The sequence below is a fragment of the Aplysia californica genome, unplaced genomic scaffold (assembly GCF_000002075.1).
Source record: "Aplysia californica isolate F4 #8 unplaced genomic scaffold, AplCal3.0 scaffold00249, whole genome shotgun sequence".
In the NCBI taxonomy this organism is placed as follows: Eukaryota; Metazoa; Mollusca; class Gastropoda; order Aplysiida; family Aplysiidae; genus Aplysia; species Aplysia californica.
Genome location: NW_004797519.1, coordinates 177,425 through 199,459, shown reverse-complemented (window position 1 = coordinate 199,459; position 22,035 = coordinate 177,425). Strand labels below are relative to the sequence as shown.

General features: G+C 39.0%; 1 protein-coding gene across 1 annotated transcript in view; it reads left to right on the top strand.

The window, feature by feature from the left end:
- LOC101857881 (putative FERM domain-containing protein FRMD8P1) overlaps positions 1-19,310 on the top strand; it is a 31,045-nt gene extending 11,735 nt beyond the window's left edge. Inside the window, exons 4-12 of the mRNA XM_005100480.3 lie at positions 1,617-1,718; positions 2,905-2,963; positions 3,966-4,132; positions 5,688-5,903; positions 6,382-6,514; positions 7,698-7,871; positions 10,156-10,255; positions 12,057-12,122; positions 12,990-19,310. Coding sequence (XP_005100537.1) covers positions 1,617-1,718; positions 2,905-2,963; positions 3,966-4,132; positions 5,688-5,903; positions 6,382-6,514; positions 7,698-7,871; positions 10,156-10,255; positions 12,057-12,122; positions 12,990-13,012 — 1,040 coding nt within the window. The 3' untranslated portion in view covers positions 13,013-19,310. The remainder of the gene's footprint in view (positions 1-1,616; positions 1,719-2,904; positions 2,964-3,965; positions 4,133-5,687; positions 5,904-6,381; positions 6,515-7,697; positions 7,872-10,155; positions 10,256-12,056; positions 12,123-12,989) is intronic.
- Positions 19,311-22,035: the final 2,725 nt, after the last annotated feature.

The window sequence follows — 22,035 nt, the reverse complement described above, 5'->3', positions numbered from 1 at the left end:
TTCTTCATTTTGTCTATCTGTACTAGTTTTCATACTGCAACAGTTAAAGGCTTTGTGGAAATTTGTAGATTGGTGGTTGCAATATCTCCCTGATAATTAAAATATTTTCTTTAACTCTTTGATTCTGGATCACCACTCATGCACAAGTGGTGCTTTTAATTCCTCATTTCAACTGATTGCCACTTAAGTGAAGTTTAACTCTTTATGCCCAGAATTTTTTTCCTCTGACACTCTCAAAACGCCAGAATTAGTTTTCTCAGGAGCGCTTATTACGATAGGGTACCCTATTTAAATTGATTCTGTTGTACGAAAGTACATACAATTGATGCTACTGGAAAGGTAATTGAATAAGCTATCACAATAGATGGGTGGCTTGGTTCTTTGTGTTGTTATGTAAGAGCTATTATGCAATATAGGGGGGGGGGATAATAAGTGAAAAATAATGAAATTGGCTACTTTGACGAGTTTTATTCAACTTGCTCTCACCATTACTCATGAAATACAGACTGATACTCAACAGAAATGTTTATATGTAAATCACCTTTGTAATAATACCACATAGGTTGTTCAATAATTTGGAGTAATTGAAATACACGAAATGCTTGCCAGATCTCTACTGATATTAGACCTAGACCTAGAATAAGCTCTTAATTCTATCCTTATAATAAATCTAGTACTATCAGTTGTACCAGCTTTGTTGACATTGCTAGTACTAGATCTAGACCATGGGGGCAGGTTATAACTAATGGATGATCCACCTACTACCCCTGATAGAGTAGGACGCCCACTCAAAGTCAAGTCAGTTTCATCCCTGTTGTCAGTTTCGTCTCTGCTATTCCCACCAGTTGGAAATTACTATTGAAATCTATTGAAATCAAAGTCAGTGTGGCTGACAATGTAATCATAATAAAAAAAATCTTATATTAGTCAAGTCGACCAGCAAAAAGCTTTATGGGGCTTTCGTTTTGCATAATCCGTTGCACCAAGCCGTTGTTGCCATTGTAAACAAACGGGTTTGCTTTATTTCGAGCGACACTTCAGACTAAAGAAACCTCACAAATGCTCTTTAAAAAGCCAACTAATAACGAAACTAGCAGTGAAGCTTCCGGTCTTGACACAAATGCATTCGGAAGTCACAAAATATTGCCGAAAATAGCAGAGGGAACCGTTTAATAAAACCATATGTGAAATGACGACTGAGTCATTCCTCCGCAGAAACCGCATTCGGCCGGTGACAGCTGAGTCGTCGCTCCGGGCGGAATGAGTTAAGGGGTCCCAATTTCATCAACCCCGAGATCTATACCTGATCCTGTGCTACATGTACTACCTATTTTAATCCATTGTGATTCTCTGTCCAATTACAAAGGGTTTGAATGCTCACACAAACAAATCCATCAACATTTACTCAATTGTAGTGGTTTTAAGGTATCATCCTCAAATTAGGAGTGTAAAATTGTGGAATCTCTCACATACTGAAAGGGCTGTTAGCCACAAGGACTTGAGGGTGTCAGTTTTTTCTGTCTTGTCTTGTTTAACAAAGTAGTACTCATTTATTTAAATATTTGTTTCTCATTAATATGTTCTATATTTTGCCTTTTTTGTTTTCTCCCGTGAAGATATCCGCCTAAAAAAGCAGCATAACCCGTTTGATGTGGTGCAGAAATGGGATGAGCTTTGTGCTCGCTACACTGATGCTACAAATGATGAAATTCATGAAAGTAAGTCATTTCATTGTATCTTGCTCTCTTTTGCTGTGCATTTTTCTTATCTTTTTCCTAGTTCTTGTGTATCAGAAATGCGAGGTGCTGTTGAGGAATTCTGTATGTATTCTTCTCCCTCATCTCCATCTTGTCTTTATCTTTATCTTGTCTTTAATTTGGATAGCTGATCTGAAGCCATAGTTATGATAGTCTTAAATCTGAAAGAAAGTTTGAAATTTGTGACTTCCCGCTGTCTCCCACTCCTGTTTTTCCCATTGTGCCGTGCTGAATTTGATAAAGTCCATTTTGGGTATAAATTGGGTCTTGTTGGCACTGATTTTAAAAACCCCTTATACTGCTCTTTATGAAAGAAATTCTGCATATGAGCTGTATTTGCATTTAAAGATATGAAAAGAAGATTTATGTACTTTAGTATTCTACAAGTGTATTTAGTTGACGTTGTAATGTGCACGAATTTTTCTGCAGAAACATCTTTTTGAGATAGATTCAAGGATGAACATAAAAAAGATCACTAACATTTTTTTAGAACATTAATAACTCTGTTTATGTTGTTGTAGTTTTCATAATTATAGACACAGTTGTCCAGGAAACTTCGGCTAGAGCAGCTGAAAAGCTTCCTGTGATAGAATACTTTTGCACTGTGCATAGAAATGGGTACAGCTGTGGAGCCACCATGTTTGCTCCTGGTTCTTTCTTCTGTCTCAAGAAGCTTTATTTAAAACAAGTTTATACCTTTTTCTGACTTTTCTTGTCAAAAAGAAATTTAAAAATTCTTTCAAAATTGATATTTTTTCACATACATTCATTGGCATTTCTCTACTGCATTTTTTGTTTGAGAAAAAAAGATAAAAATATATTCTAGAAAAAAGACTCCCTTTGTGGATACGATAGTAAAACACGACGTACGGATAGGGTTAAAAATCTCTTTGCAGGTTGTAGCGTGTATTGAAAGTTGTTGCTTCTTTTCTATCTTTATAAATGGATGGTTGGAGGGGTCCACAAGTGGGTCGTACTTCTTTCCTTTCCCTTTGTTCTTGCCGTCCGACTGTCTTGCTTTTTTTTCTGCACTGAATGACTGTTATTGTTTCATTGTGCTTCTGTTTTATCAAACAACTGATCATTCTCTTTATAAAGTTATTTGTGTACATTTAATATGAAAATGACTCTCAATGTTTTGTTATAGGTGAGCCAGTGTTGATGGTTCAGAGAGACGTTTTCTTCCGCAAAGAGCAAGAGCAGCATGTAAGTGTGGACTTTTTTGTTGTTGAATAAATTGCATGAAGAGCTTTTTCTTCCATTGTAACAAGAATTTGAAATTCTGTCTCCTCCCCCCCCCCCCCCCCCCCATGTGTATCATAACTTCATAGAGGGAGTACAAGAAAAGTCTAAAGACACATTTGCTCAACACTCTCCTCTGCCAATAAATTTTGTATGTGAGAATGTGTGCGGGTTTTGGAGTTGTGTGTGTGGGTGCATGTGCGTGCAGGTGCATGTGTATGTACATGTATATGCACATGCTTGTGTGTGTGTGTATGTGTGTGTGTGTTGTTAAATGGTCTCACATTGGGCATTTTCTGTCCTTAGTTAAATTAAATTCGTCAGTCGAGTGATGATTCTGTAATGTACAGTGCTCACAGCTTTCAAACTCAAACTCAAAGTGTCTTATCAACTTCTCCATTTGGGGCATATAGGCGATAGAATCAAGGGTAGTTTGTTTGCTTTGCAGATTCATAAGGAATAGATATGTGTCTAGTCAGCTTCAGCTTCTCTGAAGGGACATGTATACGACTGGGTGAAAGTAAAGTATAATCCCTCTTGTCTTTACGCATTACGAAGATCATAACCAGCTGTTTCCTGTTCCTGTAAGACGTTGCATCGACTCCAGTGTTATCCATAGACAGCAAAAGATTTTGTCAGTATGTTAGTGTTTTAGAGCCAGTAACATGACAGCTTGCACTGTATGCTTCCCAAGAAGTTGAGATTGTTTCAGAATGCGATCAGGTCTGCTGAGGTAATAATATTGATTGTAAAGCACATAGAGCTTGCTGTGAAGTGGGAATTTGTGCTATCCAATTGCGGTCCATTATTATTATTATTAATGTTATTATTATTACTATTATTATCATAATTATACTCAAGATGACTCTGGGTTTGTGCACTTGGTTAAGCACATTAGAAATTTGGGAGGGGAGAATTTTACTTTTACTGATGACTTGTTCAAGGGTGGTATGTTTTGTAATGCAGATCCAGAACGAGCAGATCCTGTGCCTGCTGTACCAAGAGGCCAAGTACAATGTGGTGGAGGGTCGCTACGTGCTGCACTCGGAGGACTACCACTACTTGGCGGGCATCCAGGCTCTCATTCACCTGGGATCCTTCGACCCACAGCAGCACATACTGGCTGATTACAGGTGAAGGAGATAGCTTCATTGAGCGTAATATTTCAGTGAAGGCGATGCTTCTGTGTTCGCCTTGTCGGTCAAACATATTTAGCTTTATCCAAAGGTAGACAGAGAGTTAAGTTAGTGGTGCATTTTATTAGTGGGTTGTTGGCGGGTCCTCTGGTGTGGTTTGCTCTTCTTTCCTATCAAGCTACTATTGTCTTTATGTGTTTATCTCTCCTCGTTTTTTAATTTCTTCTTCCTCGTTCTCGATGACAGCAACCAGACAGTCAGTCCGATGTCGCGTACAAACTGTGTAGTTCGGTTCAACTCTGAGAGACTGCCATAGAGCTTTCTCTCAAGGGGAGCCACATTCTGCCATGTCTGTGCGCGAAGGGTGGAGTAGCGCGGGCAGTGCTGAAGGATATGGTTGGCATCCTCTTGGTCGTGTCCACATTCACAGATCGGGGTCTCTCCCATTTTTAATTTGGTGTGCATATGGTGTGTGAGTCTGTTGTGGCCTGGTCTGCTCTATTTAGTATGTAGTAGGGGTCATGTCTGTTGTGCTTAGGGTGGGACCTTTTCCATCTGTTTCTTAAAGCAGTTTTTATTAGTATTTTTTACTCTGAGAGATCCATGCCATCTTCAATCTGGGTCATTTTGGCTCCTTCTTTGGCTAAGTCATCTGCTCTTTCATTTCCATGAATGCCACAGTGACCTGGTATCCACTGCAGAGTTGAGTTGGCTTGGGAGTTTAGATCACATAGGAGTGAAAGGAGTTGTCGTTCTTGAGCTGTTTGTGGCTTTTGGAGAGCTTGTAGGACAGATTTAGCATCTGTGAGGATGACAGTGTTGGCTTTAGATTTTTGGTGATTCAAGAGAATGGTGGCTGCTGTTTCGAGTGCTGATGTTTTTGCTTTGTAATTGGATCCTTTTTTTTATGTTTGTTACTCTCTTGTAACACCTCTTAATCTTCGGCACTTATATGACTTTATTGTGTTGCAAGCGCCGTAAAACCCTTACTAAAACTAAAAGCTTTTTATTATATAGATTGTATATGTTTTGGCTTCATGGTGAAATAAGGCACTCGTTAAAATAATGAAATAGAAGAAATCAACATGTTTCTGCCTGTTGGGCAATTTTTATTGATTTTTTTAATTGACTTGGCACCTTTATGTCCATTTAGAGACTCATATCTGTGTGCAGTTTGCTGAAAAATATTGATCAAAGGCCCCAAAAAATGTGAATTTGTAGTTTCCAAGGCTTTGATATGTACAGAAGTTTGGTACCCATTTTCTCGCAAATTTTTTCTGTGACTCCAGGCAACCCCCACCTTCTTCAATAAAAAGAAACATCTCCGCTTCTATTTAAGTTTAAGATAAATGAGTATTTTTTCATCAAAAGACAAATGAACAAGCCTTAAAACGATACCAATAACTTCATATTCCCAAAAATTGACGAGGTCATGACACATGTGCTTTTTTTATATGAACATATTTTACATGTATACTTTCTAACACATGTTTTATGTATGCTTTTCACAGTACGTTTTATGAATGCTATTGCCTTTTTATTTCTTCCTCAGAGCTAACCTGGTCCAGTTTTACCCAGAGCACATGTTTTGCCAGAGCCGCTTTGCCATGTTTTCACTAAATTCGACCCAGCCTCCTCCGTGTGAAGAGTTGTTTATGGACGCTCATCGCAAAGCCAGTGAAGAATTGCAGCACATCGCCTCCTCTGACAGCGTGGCTCAGCTCTACAGGAAATATTTGGAACTTCTGTGGACTTATCCTTTTTATGGGTATGTCCGCTATTTGGTAAAGGTCCAGGTGAAGCCTCTTTTCGTTAAAAAAAGTTAACATTGTGTTTTGGGCATGATGTCATAGCTGCCCCCAGGTTGGCCTTCCCCCATCATAGAGAGTGGAGACCCCAGATGTACGAAGTAGATCAAATATGTTTTCTGTAAATGGATTAAAAAAAGAAATCTTCATTTAACTCGAAACAGGAAAAAACGAATATGTCCCGCTTTGTTGTAAAACTTGATATAAATTTATATTTTATATGATTGCTATTACGTCATTTTAAAGCACATTTTCTTGCCCATGTGGTCAATCAATATTTGTGGGTGGATGGAGGACGCCTCTGAAAGGTCTCACTTCATTTCTCTCCCTCTGTGGTTTCTGTCTGTCTGCCTTGCTTTTCCCCAGTACAAACTGATCGTTATTGTGTCGATGTCCTTCTTTTTACAGCATCAATTTTTGTCTTGTGTATGTCTATAGAGGGGCTTTCTTCAGCGGAATTGTGGAGGCCAAGATGCCAAAATGGCGCCGAGTCCTCCTGCCCAGTCAGGACTTCAGGGTCAATATCTGTATCAACACCGATGGCATCACACTTTTCAACAAGGAAAAATGTGTAAGAAAATGTCTTGTGGGCTGTACTTATGTTTTTAAGCATTTTATTGTGTTTTGACCTAACTAATGGTGTTTTTCCTTTTTGCCGTGTTGCAGAAGTGGGCTCATGCGACAAGAGTCATTTTGATGGAAATGAAATGGAAAAATGAAATCAAGGCCTCCAATTTTAAACCTTCTGTTGACTTCTTCAAGTCTAATAAGAGACCATAACTCAAACCCTGTCCACAGTAGCTGCTTATGTATAATGATCCCTTTTCTCTGTGATCTTTAATGACCTTTGTAGACAGGTTTGAAGGTACTGTATTTCTCACAATCTCTGTCTCTTCTTATTCTGGGGTTGTTGTCAAGTTGTGAGAATCGGTTCTTATGTACTGTATCTTTCTCTTTGGTATTCATTTCACTTATTTTTTTGTTCTCTGCAGGCAGAGGTCTCCACTTGAAATTTTTACTTGTTTACACTCCATTACTGCTGTTTCCGTTCGTCTGTCTTGTTCTTTCTCAGCACTATATGACCATTTTTGTGTTGATGTGATTCTTTTTATTCAAACAAACGCAAAACTCTTTGTTCTTGGCTGGGTGTTTGACAGCACCACTGGTAGGCTTTACTCCTTTATAACTCTCCTTCTGCCTTTTTCTATCCTTCTGCCGTGCTCTTTCTCAGCCCTAAATAACCATTTTCGTGTTGCTGATGTTATAATCTAAGTGGGTAACTAACTGATTTTCTATAATTTTTTCAACACTCAGAAAAAACTCTTCTGGCTTTAAATGAGATAGAACATGAAAGTTAGGCTGCCTTTTTGTTTATACTATCTATTGTGCACGTTGACTCCTGCTTTTTATTGAGGACCTGCTTATCAATCTTGATAAATCTTTGAGAATCAAAACTGAGTTGACCCATCACTTTCAGTCACACGGTTAGAACACGGCTCCTGCAATGTTGATGTACTTTTATTTTATTAAACTAAACCAGTGACTTGTGTGATATCTGTGAGTGGTTGGTGAATGTTATGCTGTGGTTTACTCCTTCTTTCCTATCAAACATCTATCATACTTATAATTCCTCTTTCTTTTTGGTTTTATTTTTTACTCTCATGTAACACAAGACCTCTAATCTTATGTGGCAGAATTGTGTTGCAAGTGTTGTAAAACTCTTACTAAGACAAACTTTTTCAATATCTCCCCAGGAGTTTTTGCTCTATGTCCCGTACTCCCAGCTGTCGTGGCGGTACCAGGACTTGGAGTGGGATGGTGACAGCGACCCGCCCCCCACCCTCATGCTGCAGTTCCTGTGCAACGAACAGTGTGACGAGGCACCCGGGCAGCCGGTGACGAAACTGTTGCAGATCTACTCGCGAGAGGTGAGACTCTAGGCATTGAGGGTTTGTTTAGCGTGGGTAGAAATAAGGGTAGGAATTAAGTGGGATGGATAGTTATTCAATTGGCATGTGTGCGTGTGTGTGTGCGTGCATGCCTTTTAGAGGGTGCCAGTTTTTTTTTAACCTTTTCATTTAGGTTGAGATTCCAGCTGAAGGAGGTTTTTATGCCTCATCTACTTATCTTATTTCCCCTCCCTTTTTTATGATACTCTTTAATACTTTTAATCTTTGGCACTTATATGACCTAGTTGTGTTGCAAATGCTGTAAAACTCTTACTAAAACAAGAATATGATATCAAATACAGTATGTATGTATTTGACACACTACAATGACAAGGGTACTTTGCAGTCTGGGCACCAAAAAAATATATGTTTCTGTTGTCGTAAAATTGCTGCTACTCTTCTCCTATTTGTCTGATTTTGACTTCCTGTTTATCTTTCATAAGTAAATTGACCCCACTATCAAAAAGGCGAATCTATACTACCTCTTTGGCAGTATCAACGTGAGATCAAAATTCCAAAAGTCAAAAACTGAGTAGGGTTTGTAGCTTAAGTTGTCCATCCTGGCTCACAGTAATTTTTTTGCCACAACAGTTGCTGTATATAAGTGGTCAGTAATTGTGAGGTTGTGGGTCGGGGGTTTCGAGCAGCAGGCTAGAAGTTGTGTCCTTGGGAAAGGCACTTTACAGAAGTTTTCCTCACTTCACCCAGGTGGGAATGGGTGCCTGATCATAGACAGCGAAAGATCTTGTCAGTATATGAAGGCTTTAGCACCTATAAATGGCAGGTTGCACTCTATGCTCCCCAGGAAGTTGAGATTGTTTCAGTTTCAGAATGCTATCAGGTCTGCTGGGGTAATATTGTAAATTATAAAGCGCATAGGGCTTGCTGTTGAGTGGGAATTTGTGCTATACAAATGCTATCTATTATTATTGTTATTATTAATATATCGTGGTAGAAGTTTCATGTCTCCATTAGGGGGCTCTCGTGGCCTGGAGGTTAAGGTGTTGGCCTCTCATTCAAAGGTCCCGGGTTTGAATCCAGGTAGCGACCGAAAAATTTTCTTCTCTAAAATTGTCTCCTTTCACCTCTTTTCCTGCTCTCTAGTAATGTTCAGTTGTCTGCTTTCATTTCCACTTTCTGCCCCCCCCCCCCACCTCCTTTGCCCTCTCCTCTGGGCTCTTGACTCTTTCTGCAGCCTTTCTACTGCTACTCCTTGGCTCCTCCTTACTGCTGTCTTTCTGCCACACCCCTGATCTTCTGGTAGGAAAGATCTACACGTAGCCTTCTCGGACTAGGGCGAAAAATCTCGGAGGGCCAGTGTGCAAGTTGCGCACGTTAAAGATCCCTTGGTGATCTAAAATCAATAAGAGTAGGCTTCGGCCGCCACCCGGGCAAATTTCAAAATTTCCTACCAACTGAAAATATTAGGTGTGTCCCGCGCGCTCATATGACCTTATGCAGTTGCGAGCGCCGTAAAATACTTTACAAAAACAAAACAAAAACAAATGTCTCCATTGGCACAATATAGATAATTTAGGAGGCGGACTGCTTTGACCCTGCCTGTCAGGACCAACCTGGGCTGAGGGGGATACAATGTCCCATTTGAAAGATAGATAAAAAAAAATCCCAAAAGAAAACGTCTTTCTTTAAGATATATTCCCTTACTGTAAATCCAAGAATACTCAACCCCCCGGTGCAGTGCCACTGACTGTAGTGTCTTTAGGCCATTCCCAAAGGGGGGACATTTTTCGTTCAAGTGCAGTAGAAAAGGGGCTGATTCATGTCACGCTCATAACTGTGCCTGATCTACAACAGGGAACTGCTGCTTTTTCTTTCCTAATCCTTACTATTGTCATTTTCCTCTACTTCTTTTGTATGTTTGTCACTCTCTTGCGACCTGTTATTTCCGGGGTGCCTTGATAGTTGAAGCAGACCTTGTGCTGTTGAAGCTAGAGAGGTGGGCAGAGTGGGTCTGATTCCCTGTAAAGACTTCTCTGTTGACACCCACCCCTTGGCGCTCATATGACCTTGTGCAGTTGCGAGTGCCGTAAAACCCTCTACTATAATCATTTTAAAAAACAAGAATACTCAGAATCACCAAAATGTGACGGCCGTTTTTTTGCGTTTTTTCCCTTTTAAATTTATTCTTCGTCCGTAAAAACCTGCTGCTCACTTGTGTTGGGTAGATGCAATACTCTGCGTGTGAATCAGAACAGTAATTCTAAAGATCTACTAAGTGCCACTTCCTTTGTTTCTTTTTCAGGCAAAGTTAATGGATGCCCTGATAGAGACGTGCGTGAAGCGCAAGCTGGAGCTTCAGAAGCTTGGGGGAGACACAGATCTAGTTGATGGAGGACTCTCTGGTAAGACTTTTGTCTATGTCTGTTTTGACTGTCAGAGCATTCTGCAGTAAAAATATTGTCTGTATCTGTTTTGACTGTCTGAGTATTCCTTGGTAAGACATGTCTGTGTCTGTTTTTGATCCTCAGAGCATTCTGTTGTCAGACTTTTGTCTGTGTCTGTCACTTGATGGTAAGACTTAAGTCTGTGTCTGTTTTTCACTTTCGGAATCCTCAGTGGTAACACTTCTGTCTGTGTCTGTCATTTGCTAGTGAGACTTTTTTCGGTTTTTCACTCTCAAGATACTCTCTGGTAAGACTTTTGTGAGCGTTTGTCACTCTGGCGCAAGATTTGTTTCTGTGTTTGTTTCACTCTGAGAATGCTTTCTTGTAAGATTTTTGTCTAGGTCTGTTTTGTCCCTCCTGGTATTCTCAGATGTTGGTTGTTGGAGGGCGCCACTGGTACGTCTTGCTTGGTTTTTTTTTCCGTCTGTTCCTGTGTATGTTATGTTATTTTTGTTTTTACTCTAAATGATTGTGTCTCTGTGCTTCTCTCTGCTCAAACTCAAACACTATGTGGTAAGACTTTTCTTTTTGTCTTTTTTGAGCTGCAGAATCGTCTGTGAAATTGTGTTCTTGGGTCCAGCAAAAATTTGTTTTTTGTATCTTTTTCTCGCCTTCATAGATGTTCTTTGTTTTTCAAAGTTCTTAATGTCATAGATTTTCTGTGTTTTCATGTTCTGGACCCCCAAGAGGTTTAACATTTTTATGGCGCTCATATGACCTTATGCAGTTTCGAGCGCCGTAAAACCTTTTACTAAAACTGACTCTAGAAAAGTTTAGTGTGTTTGAGGATGGTTGGAGGGTGCCTCTGGTAGGTTTCACTTTTTTTTTTCCTATCAATCTGTTGTGCTTGTTTCCCTGCAAAAAATGACTGTTATTGTGTGTATGTGCTTCTCTTTAACTCAAAGCTCAATATGTCTATTTTCATTCTATTGAAGTTAGGCTCCTTGTGTACTCTTCTGATGCAAGACAGTTGTCTGCTACAATATTGTGGGGTATGGATGGTTGGCGGGTGCTCTAGTGTGGTTTGCTCCTTCTTTTCTGTCAAACATCTATCGTCCTTATTTCTCCTCCTTTTTTATGTTTGTTACTCTCTTGGTAACATCTCTAATCTTCTGGCGCTCATATGACCTTATGCAGTTGCGAGCGCTGTAAAACCTCTACTAAAACCCCAAAAAAACATTTATCGCCCTTATCTCTCCTCCCTTTTTGTGTTTGTTACTCCCTTGGTAAAATCTCTAAACTTTGACCTTTATATGACCTAATGGTATTGCAAGTGCAGTAAACTCTTACTAAAACAAACTTGCAATCACTGCTTGCTCATACAATTTACTATTCCCTGACTGACATCTGTTTATTTTTATTTTTTTAAATAGCTGACCCGAATTATGAATGTGTGGAACACATTTGTCAATCCCTGACTTGTTTGAGTTATCTGTGCTCGACTGTATGTGCCAGTGAGTGATACCATATGTGGTGCAGCAGTCACGTTTTTGAAAAATATTTTCCACACTTTGTCAGATAGTTGAATTTCGATATGGGGAAATTGCAACTTGGTACAGACGCAAAATCTTTTGGCTGAACAGAGTAGTCTGTGTTGTTTGGTGATTTTTTTCTTTTGTGATACTCTCTGTCAGATATACGAATGTATATATGGGGGAAATTTGTGATTTGGTACAATGTGTTATATTCTATGTATAATGTGTTTTATGTTCTATGTACTTGTTTCTTTTTCTGAGATTATTTTCCATTACTTTTGCAGATGCTGCGGAGAAAAAAATCCTTAACAAGCTGGAGAAATTATGTCTCGAAACTTACACAGTTGAAGGTGAGTGGAATATCGCTTTGCGCAGTTTTAACTGATGAGCAAATTGTTAGTCCAGTGTAATATTTATGCCATATGGTTTTGTTTAAATGGAGATTTGTTTTTCAGTTTCTTTACTTATGGCAGAACTCACTGATGTCATAGTGTTTGAAATAAATGATGCTTTTTAATAGTTTTTATCATTGACATATACCACAAGTAGAAAAATAAAAGAGAAAATTTAGGTTGGTTTTTAATTATATGTGTGTCAGAAAGTTTGATACTATCTGAGAGCAAACAATTGAGGCAATTGCTTCCGTCTCTTCCTTTGTGAAAACTTGCTTGCATGAAGATCGTCCAATACCCCGCGGGGGGTACTACTGACTAAAGTGTCTTTAGGCCGTTCCCAAAGGGGGGATATTAAAGTGTTCTTATGCACAGTAGAATTGTAAAATGGGCTGATTCATCAATGTCATGCTCATAACTGTGCCTGAACTGCAACAGGGAATTGCTGCTTTTTCTTTCTTAATCCTTACTATGGTAATTTTTCCTCTACTTCTTCTGTATGTTTGTCTCACTCTTGTGACCCGCTATTTCCGGGGTGCCTTGAAAGTTGAAGCAGACTTTGTGCTGTTGAAGCTAGAGAGGTGAGCAGAGGAAGTCTGATTCCCTGTAAGGACTTCTCTATTGACATCCACCCCTTGGCACTCATATGACCTTCTGCAGTTGCGAGCGCCGTAAAACCTCTACTAAAACAAACAAAACAAAACAAAACCCAGAACTCAGCAGGTTCAGGGTAGTTTTTTCCCCTTAAGCGGAATTTGTCATTTTTGTTCTCGTGCCCATGACTCCTTCTCGTTAACCATCAAGGATTTTTCTTTCCCTGTACAGGTGATCAGTTGGAGAGCTCTTAGGCAGCTGAAGCAAGCTGGAGAGTCAGGACGTTGGTCTCGATGGCACGGTCTTCACATTCCGTCGATTATTGCTTTGCTTCGTTTCATCTCCTCACCTTTGTTTTGAAGCCAGTGGAGTGTGGGCCTTCCTTCCGTCGAAAGGGATATGCGACTTTTGATATGCCTTTCGACATCTGTAAAAAAAATTGTCCTTTGACCCTATTGTTTTTTGGGGTGTTTTTTCATCTTTTCTTTCTCTTGACTGTAGATGATAAGCATTTCAACTTGGATTTTAAAGTTGAAGAATTTATCTTGCTATTTTTCTATCTCTCTAATGACAGTTGACAAGCATTTCTAAATTGACTGAAGAATTTGTTTGTTCTGCTGTTCTCTCTCTCTCTTTCTCTCCTGTGTGTTCCCACCTCTCTCTCTTTCTCTCCTGTGTGTTCCCACCTCTCTGTATATGTGTTCTTAGTCCCATCATCTCTCTCTCTCTCTCTCTCTCTCTCTCTCTCCCTCCCTCCATCCCTCCCCTCTCTCTCTCTCTCTCTCTCTCTCTCTCTGGGTAGGAGCAGTAGCAGTCGTCATGGGATGCCATGGTAGGCCTCACTTGTCTCTTATAATATCTATCCGCCTGATGTTTTTCATTTCTCAATACTTTCTTAAAATTGCTCTTGGTGTTGATGTATGGTTTTTACAAACTCTATCTGGCACTCATTTCTTCTTTCTTTTCCATGACCAATTTTTTTTTTTTAAGTTTTGTTTTTGTATCCTTCACACCATTCCCCCGACCCCCTTTATAAAAAGAATCCCATCATATCTCTATTTTTAACTTTTTTCTTCTGTTTTTGCAATAAAAGCAAGTAGCATGCAATAGTGATTAACTGATATTGTCTTTGCATGCAATTTTTACCCTTTGTCTAGAAGTAGTGAAGGCAATAATTGACTGGTGGAGATTGTGATATAATATATGATCTATCTTTGGAAGGGGATCATCGTGTTGTTTTATTTGTTATACTTTTAAAGGTTAAAGGTTGCATATATATATGCTTGTTGAGAACAAGAACATGCTTCAAGAGTTGTATTCATCAAACATTTATGATGTTTTCATCAACCAGTGAACCATATCAGAAGGGAGATGTTGCGAATGATCGTGATACAATTCCAAGGAAGATCTTCTGCTCTCTAAAGGACAAATATGGAAGCAACTGCCTCTATTGCATTGTTCTCATATCTCTTTAATCTAGGGGCACTTTTTTGAAAAAGTCTACTCTTTTTTTTCTTTTTCTTTTTGGTGCTTTTGCTACCACCTGACCAAATAAGTTCTCAAACTTTTAAGCGACTGTTGAGTGGCTTTTTTATGATTGTGGCCAGAAATCTGGCTGATTGAGTTTGTCTTTTGACTGCATTTACACATGAATGTTCTAATATAAGGTATGGGGAGAGAGATGTTGACATCTTCTTTATAAAACAGCAGCGGGCTTGATAAACAGCTTTTACAGAAATGCTATTGTTACTAATGTAAATACTGCTATAAAATTTTTTACATTAACCGTTAACTGAAACTGAAAGCAAGGAATAAACCACTTAAATTAATAAGGGCATTTCCACAATTGTGATGCTTTAACCCATAGTACAAAATGTAATTTTTATCGTATTACACACATATAGATGTGGCCTTTGCGTCTTGACAGGCGATCTCAAAGCAGTTTGAAGGAAACAGCTTTGCCAGGGTGGTAGACATAGAGGAAGTAGATTGCCCAAGTACCACTTCCTTCCCTTCTGACTTCCTTGTTATGTTTCAGCAAAGTAGAGACATGTTCAAGACTTATTGAATCAGGGAAGGTGTAAAGGTATATTGTATGGTAATTATTACATAGCAATGAAGGAAGAGTTGTAAGTTGACTGTTTTTCATGTAGATCTGTGCTTTCTATTGATATTTTTAGCTCTAAATTCTTGGTGAGTTGCTGAAAAAAAACTCCTCGTACCACTACTCTTTTGACTCAGTCCATGCTATTGCTTCTACATTCATCGCGATAGATATAGGAGCTCATTCCACTTTCTTTGACAACTTCTCTTAGTTTTGTACATCTGTCTTGTCGGTTTGATAATTTCATTTTTGCACTGGACTGTTTTTGGCTATTATAGGATTGTGAAGTGTTTGGTTTTATTTATTTTTAAGTTTTCTTAAGGCTAGCAGGGTTGACGGTGTATCACAGCACTCTCTTCACATGTGTTTTGCACATTTGCATGTGTGTGTATCATGAGTCATTTAACTTATTAAAAAGGTTTTTAGATATATGCTACGCAAAACGCTAGAGGACTATGTTAAGTATCAAATCAAGGTTGGCGGAAGGACATGTTTTTCTCATAGACTAGTTCGTGTAAGAACGTTTAGAGGGGGCAGAGAATGCTCTCTCTCCTCTCCCTCAGCCATCAGGGCATAGCGATGCGAAACAGCATGCGTGGTTGTAGAAATCTTGTGTTGTGTAATAAATATTTCTATACTATATGTATATGGATTCTCTTAAAAACTAAAATCTGTTGGACCACCTTAGCCAGGTTTTTGGTTCAGCAAGGTTGCTCAAATAGGTTGGGGGGGTTTTAATTGGGGATTTTATGTTTTTGCTTTTGGTTCACTGCTGTTTTTAGGTGTAGGCCTACCTGTTCGTTTTAAGCAGACTCCACTATATAAGAGCAGCAGTCGGTTTATAATTGCTATCGAAGGTCAGTGAGAGCCATGACAGGGATCTGTGAGGAACAATATGTTTTCTCCTTGTCTTCTTTTTGCCCATAGGAAACATTTCTCCTGTTCTTTTTGTTTACATACCTAGTACGAGATTTTTTAAAGAATATATATTACTTTTTCCATTGTGAAATGCAAGAGCATACTGGTCTGTGGTGTGGCAGTTAGGCTCTTTGTTGTCACATGCAGGAGACCTGAGTTCGATTCCCGAGTGGGGAGACTTTTTATCGAGTATCTCTGTCTTTCTGCCTTGGTGTTGTATCCCTCTCAGTCTCTGCCCAGGTTGGCCCTGACAGGCAGTGTTGGAGCAGCCCACCTCTTAAGCTGTTTGAATTGTGTTAATGGGAAAGTAAAACATCAACAAAAACAAAAATAAAGTCTCTTCTGCTCCTTGGGTTTTCATACTGGGTATAAGTCTATTATTAATATCACTTTCCATTTTGATACACGAGGGCATGTTTGTAATGAATTTGCATTTGTCTGAAAAACTGAAGTTTCACCTTTTTAAGAATATGCTGCATGTAATAAAAGAGCACTTTTAAAAATATATTGAAATTGCACTTACCTAAAAGTATTATTGATGCAGTCTTGGTATAACAAACTTTCACTTACTAGTATGGCAAATGAACTTAATAATAACAATAAAATTACATTTACATAGTGCACATCCATGCTGTACAGCATGCTCATCAATGCGCTTTACAACTATTATTGCCCTAACAGAACCTAGAACACTCAGAAACATTCTCAGTGTCCCGGGAAGCCTACAGTGCAAGCTGGGGATTGCACATGCTCAAACACTAACAGACTGAGGAGATCTTTTGCTGTGTGTAGCCGGGTACCCATTCCCACCTGGGTGAAGTGAGGAAAATTCAGGCAAAGTTAAAGTGCCTTTCATTAAGACACCACGACAGGTCCATGATGAGATTCGAACCCATGACCTTATGGTTGCGAGTCGGAGAGCCCTACCACTAGGCCACTCAGTACTTGAAACGTCTTTTATCTTGATAGCTGCTGTCTTTAACAAACATTCCCTTAAGATTATAAAATAATCAATTACTCAGTTCCTTAGCCCCTCTTTTCTGGAAGAATCTCTTTACATCAGCCTTTCCTGATGCTGGTGTACAAGTTATGTTATTTGGCAAAGACATTTAATATACAGATGAATTTGTATTTTGTCGAGGAGTAAAATGCTCTACATGTACATCGTTTGTGTATGCAGCCTTACTCTTGGCACCAAAGGAATTTGTGTTCAGGGAGCAAAGGAACAGGTAGAGAATCGAAGTCGTTTCGTCTTCTGTAAAACAAACATACTCCCCCTTAAAGGAATTTTTATTTGTTAAGCCTGTAGAGTAGATGTGAAGATAAAATTCAAAGTTTTTCCCTGTATTCTGAATATCTCCCAGGAAACCATGTTGCTGAATTATAATTTTAGCAAGCCCAGAGGATTTTTAAGCAGCATTAGAATCGGGCCAGCTTTTCTGTGATATGTAGCATTGTAATTCGCTTTTGTTATACTAATTATAATATCCTATGAATTGTAATATTCTATGCTCTCTTAGGGTAGACAAATTGGATTGATTGACACTTGTCCTCAACAAAGGCTTGGAAGTCACAGTACAAGTACAAGGGTATAATATATAGATTTATTATAATACGTAACCAGATGTTTTGTCTGTTATTATAGAAAAGCAAATCTAGCGCTTGTCCATCTCTGCAAATAAGCTTGAAATTTGGTGATATTTCGTCAACTGAAAATGTTAGGTTCACTATTTTATCTGTTATTAATTATTATTTATAGCAATGTGCAGTGTTTTATTTCATGTCATTCTTATTCTTAACCTAATGGTTGTCATTCTCATACAGTCTTGGGTTTACAATGAAGTTTGACCTTTACAAGTCCTGCTGAAATACATTGTAAATGTTTCCTTTGAAAGTTCATGCACTTTTAAATTTACTTATCCACAGATTTTTAATTTGTTTGTTGTTGGTGGATGTTACATGATCAGTTGTTATTAAAATCGAATTGTAGAACCTGCCATTTATTATTTATGTTCTTCAACTTCAGTGACACTCTATTTGGACTTTCTTTTTCCAATTCTCACTTCTGTAAGAGGCGGCTGACGGTTCAGGGTAGAAATGAAAATGAAAATATGTGATTTTTAAAATTTGCTGTAAAGCTTTTTTTCCCCCTTTTTATTGTTAACTATTATGTCTGACTGAAGAAAGCCTTTGAGCCTTTGGTGAAGTGGCCTTCATTTCTAATTTATTAACATGCACATTGTCATAATAACAGTGATATGCCAAGGCTGTTGGACAAGATCTGTAACTGAGAGAGGACAGTTTGTAGCTAATTCTAAGTTGACTGCTGGCATGTGGGTATCAAAAAAGGGTAAAATCTAAATATAACAAACCCTCTTTCTCCCACATGTCTTTTTCCACTTTGACAATCCCAGCCCACTATTTTCTATACTTGTGAGACAGATCTGCAGCCCCACTGTGACTCCCTTAATGAGTCTACATGTCACGTCCTGGGTCAAGAAGTCTGAAATCGGGGTCTACACGTTACTTTTAATCAAGGAACATTTTGTGTGTGATGAAAAATATCTATTCTTAGCTAAGTAACGGGACTTGTTATCAGCTTTGACTTTGGCCGTTTGAGGATTATTTCAAAATTCAAGGAAGCTTTATTTTGTTTAATTAAGCTGAAAGTGAAAGTTTTAAATAAACAAAATCAGGAAAGTAGATGAGAGCTTAGCAGTAAGTTATTCCCTTCAAGATCCAAAATACAGTCTAGCATGCACAAAGGGAACAGATTTTCAGTCCTGAAATTTGTTTTTATACATGTATAGTAGGAGAAAACGGTCACATACATAAAAATACACATGAACAGCAAACTTCGTACATAACGGAAAAATTTTCTCGTCCTGCCGATTTCACCATGTGCATATTAAACCGTACATCACTCAAAGGTAAACTGATGATAGATCCATTCCTTTCCTGACTTTTATACTCGGTGATATAAAGGAGAAAGAATAAATTTAAAGCGGAGCAACTCATGCACATTTTTGTTTGTTTACTCTATTATTTAATTTGGAGGTAATGTGCCAAAAAGGGGACATGTCCATCATTTCATTTGTAATATTTAATTCCCAATCCAATTTTGAATGTCGGCATAAAATATTTATTCTTAAATGGTGGATTCAAAGCGTGCCAAAAGTGCTTAGCTTGTCATGAAATATCCCCCCCCACCCCAACCTATACCCATGTCATCGCTACACGTGTGTATGTGTATCTCTCAGATACAGAGTTTGTCCCATAGCCTTTAATTTGATATTTCCTCACTTATGTTGTCCATGAGGTAGGCCTAGGCAACTTGTAATTTGCCAGTTCCTTTTTGAAGAAACAAATGTTTCAATCTTCCGGTTTTTCTCCTCCATTCCACAAAATCAGAATCTCTCTTGAATTTGAATGAACTGCTGAAAATTCTCACCTCTACATCTTTAGAGTTGAAAGGACATTACTTCCTCTTTCATGGACCAAATTTTATGGAATAAACACCCAAATCCCAAGCCTGCTCTTCGACTTTGTTGTGTTTCAGTGAAAAGCAGTGTGTCTGGAAAAAGTTTGTGGCCGAGAAATGGCAATGCACTACATAATGTATGTATGATTAAGCCCTACGGACCAGAGAACTAGCCTGAGTGTGTTCTCTATTTACGCCGACCTTCCACTGGAAGGCACATGGCACTCAACGCATCTCACGCGTGAAAACAAAAGTGGGCACAAAGATTTCGAGTACTACCTTACATAGGACGACACCACACAGCGGTAACAAAAACAGCGCGAGTTGAAAAATCAACTTGTTCACTTTTTTTGTGAGGTGTGTGATAGTATATATGTGAACTCAAGATGGGTGACTACAAGAAGAAACTTATTGAGTTTGTGAGAGCCCGGACACTTATTTGAGACCCCAAAACTAAGATAACCATAAAAAAAGAACAAAGAAAACAAGTTTGGGAAATTACAATCCGAGGGTTACAGATGTGGAAGCACTAGTGTCTTGGGCTCCTCATAAGTTTTGTATGACCTACATAAAGTCGAAGAATAATTCTTCATCAATGAGCAGAAAGTTTGTTGAAACTCTCCTCTTTGCTCCTTATCATAAGAGAAAATATTCACAACACCGCATGGTGCGCTTTTTTCTCTTCTTTGTGTTTAGTTGGTAATGTTAGCATAATCAAAGTAACTTCGATTAGAAGAATCAATGATGACGAAAGGCAGTGTGGTGACTGCCTATGAATTGTCATGTCTCCTGTGACAGGTCATGGCCTGTCGCACATTGCGTGCCGACATGTCCCGAGCCGTGTGTCTTCCTATGGAAGGTCGGCCTTGCTGTAAACCCTGAGGCACTCTGGAGTGACTAAGACATATCTGGGAAAATGTTATGATTTTGAGATTATTTTTTTCAATATCAAAAGTGATTTTTTGTATTTTTTCAATGCATTACACAATTGAGTAATCAATCAGGGGTGTATTTACATTTTCCCAGCTAGATCTATATGCCTGTCCCCCCAGTTTACGGTACCACCATTCCCAGCCTTGCCATGTTGTGGATGGTGTGAATCAAACAGTTGATCCACAGGGACTCGGTTGCACAAGTGCAGTAATAATAAATAACATTTATTATATAGCGCCCAACCCCGATTAAAGTACACAGGCTCTGAGCGCTTTACAATACAGTACAACGTACATCAGTAGGCCTAAGATAAAATGTTGTGTTCTGTCTAAAAGAAAATCACTCCAAATATTCATCTTATTAATTTAAAAACAGAAACGACTTCAGCTGACATTTGAATGAATCTAAAAATTTGATCTCTCTTAAAGTAGGCCTACTTGGTAAAGCATTTCAGATCTTGGGGCCTTGGTATTGGTATTCAAATGCCCTTTCACCCAATGTTTTAAGTTTCATAGATGGTAAAATAAATTTCTTTTTGTCAGCTGATGACCGTAAACTGCCTCTCATTTGTTCTCGAGTTCGGAACCTGACAGTGACGGAAAATTTTCTCTTTCACCTCCTTTCCTCTTCTCTAATCATGTTCTGTTGTCTGCTTTCATCTCCACAGTCCACTTGCAGCCCTCTGGTCTCCTGAATCTACGGCTATTCCTTGGCTCTTTCTTACTGCTGTCTTTCAGCCACACCCCTGATCTTAGGGTAGGTGAGATCGAACACCCAGCCTTCTCAGACAAAGACGAAAAATTTGGCTACATTATCTCTTCTTCTTTGCGACCCCCAGCTAGATCTCAGGAATAGTCGACTGCTGCTTCATTTAGATTTACTTAGTAAGGTTTTATGACGCTCGGAACTGCATAAGGTCATACGAGTGCCAAGGAATGGATGTTAACAGAGAAGTCCAATTGGGGAATCAGGCTTACTCTGCTCACCTCTCTAGCCTCAACAGCACAAAGTCTACTTCGAATATCAAGGCACCCCGGAAACAGCAGTTCACAAAAAGAGTTAAAAATATACAAAAGAAGTAGAGGATTTTGGAAAAATGATGATAGTCAGGATGAGGAAAGAAAAAGCAGTTCAGCCTGCAGTGAGATCAATTTTTATCTAACCTCTTTTTCCTACTTACTTTTTATGGCCATATTTGATAACCTGTTCATTCACATGTTCTCCCAAGTATACTATGAAACCGAATTCTATTCATGCTTGCTTGGCAGCAGATTATGTACTCATATCCCTTTCCCTGATTTTCCTTCTCAATGCTCATCAAACTAAACAGGGTGGAAGTGTCCTCATGCGGATTAGAACATTGGTTGTGAGCAACCATGTCAAGTGTCCTTATCAAATTAAGCAACTCGTGGGATGACCAACAAGATATACAGTGGAATCCTGTTATAACGAGAGGGAGGGGACCGGTGCGAAATGTCCGTTATAGCAGGATTCTCGTTACAAGGGATCCAGTAATAAATTCAAGGGAAATAGTAAAGTAGGCCTAATCTATGAGTTTGGCGTTCTGTTTATTCCTTTTTGTATTTCCCTTGATGATTTGTTCAACATGATCTCAAGGTCTTACTTGATCAAAAATCGAATTAGGTTTCTTTCTCTAGCACTAGCAATGTTGACAAATCGGCCTTGGCGATCAGAAAGAAGGGGCTCTGGCTCTAAGCTAACTCGCCCGCAGTGTTGTCCCCCACCCCACCACACACTGTGGTGCGTTGCGTCTGCTTGCGCACGTCACACATTCACTCCATCCATCTATCACAGACTTGTGACCTCTCCATCCTGCACCA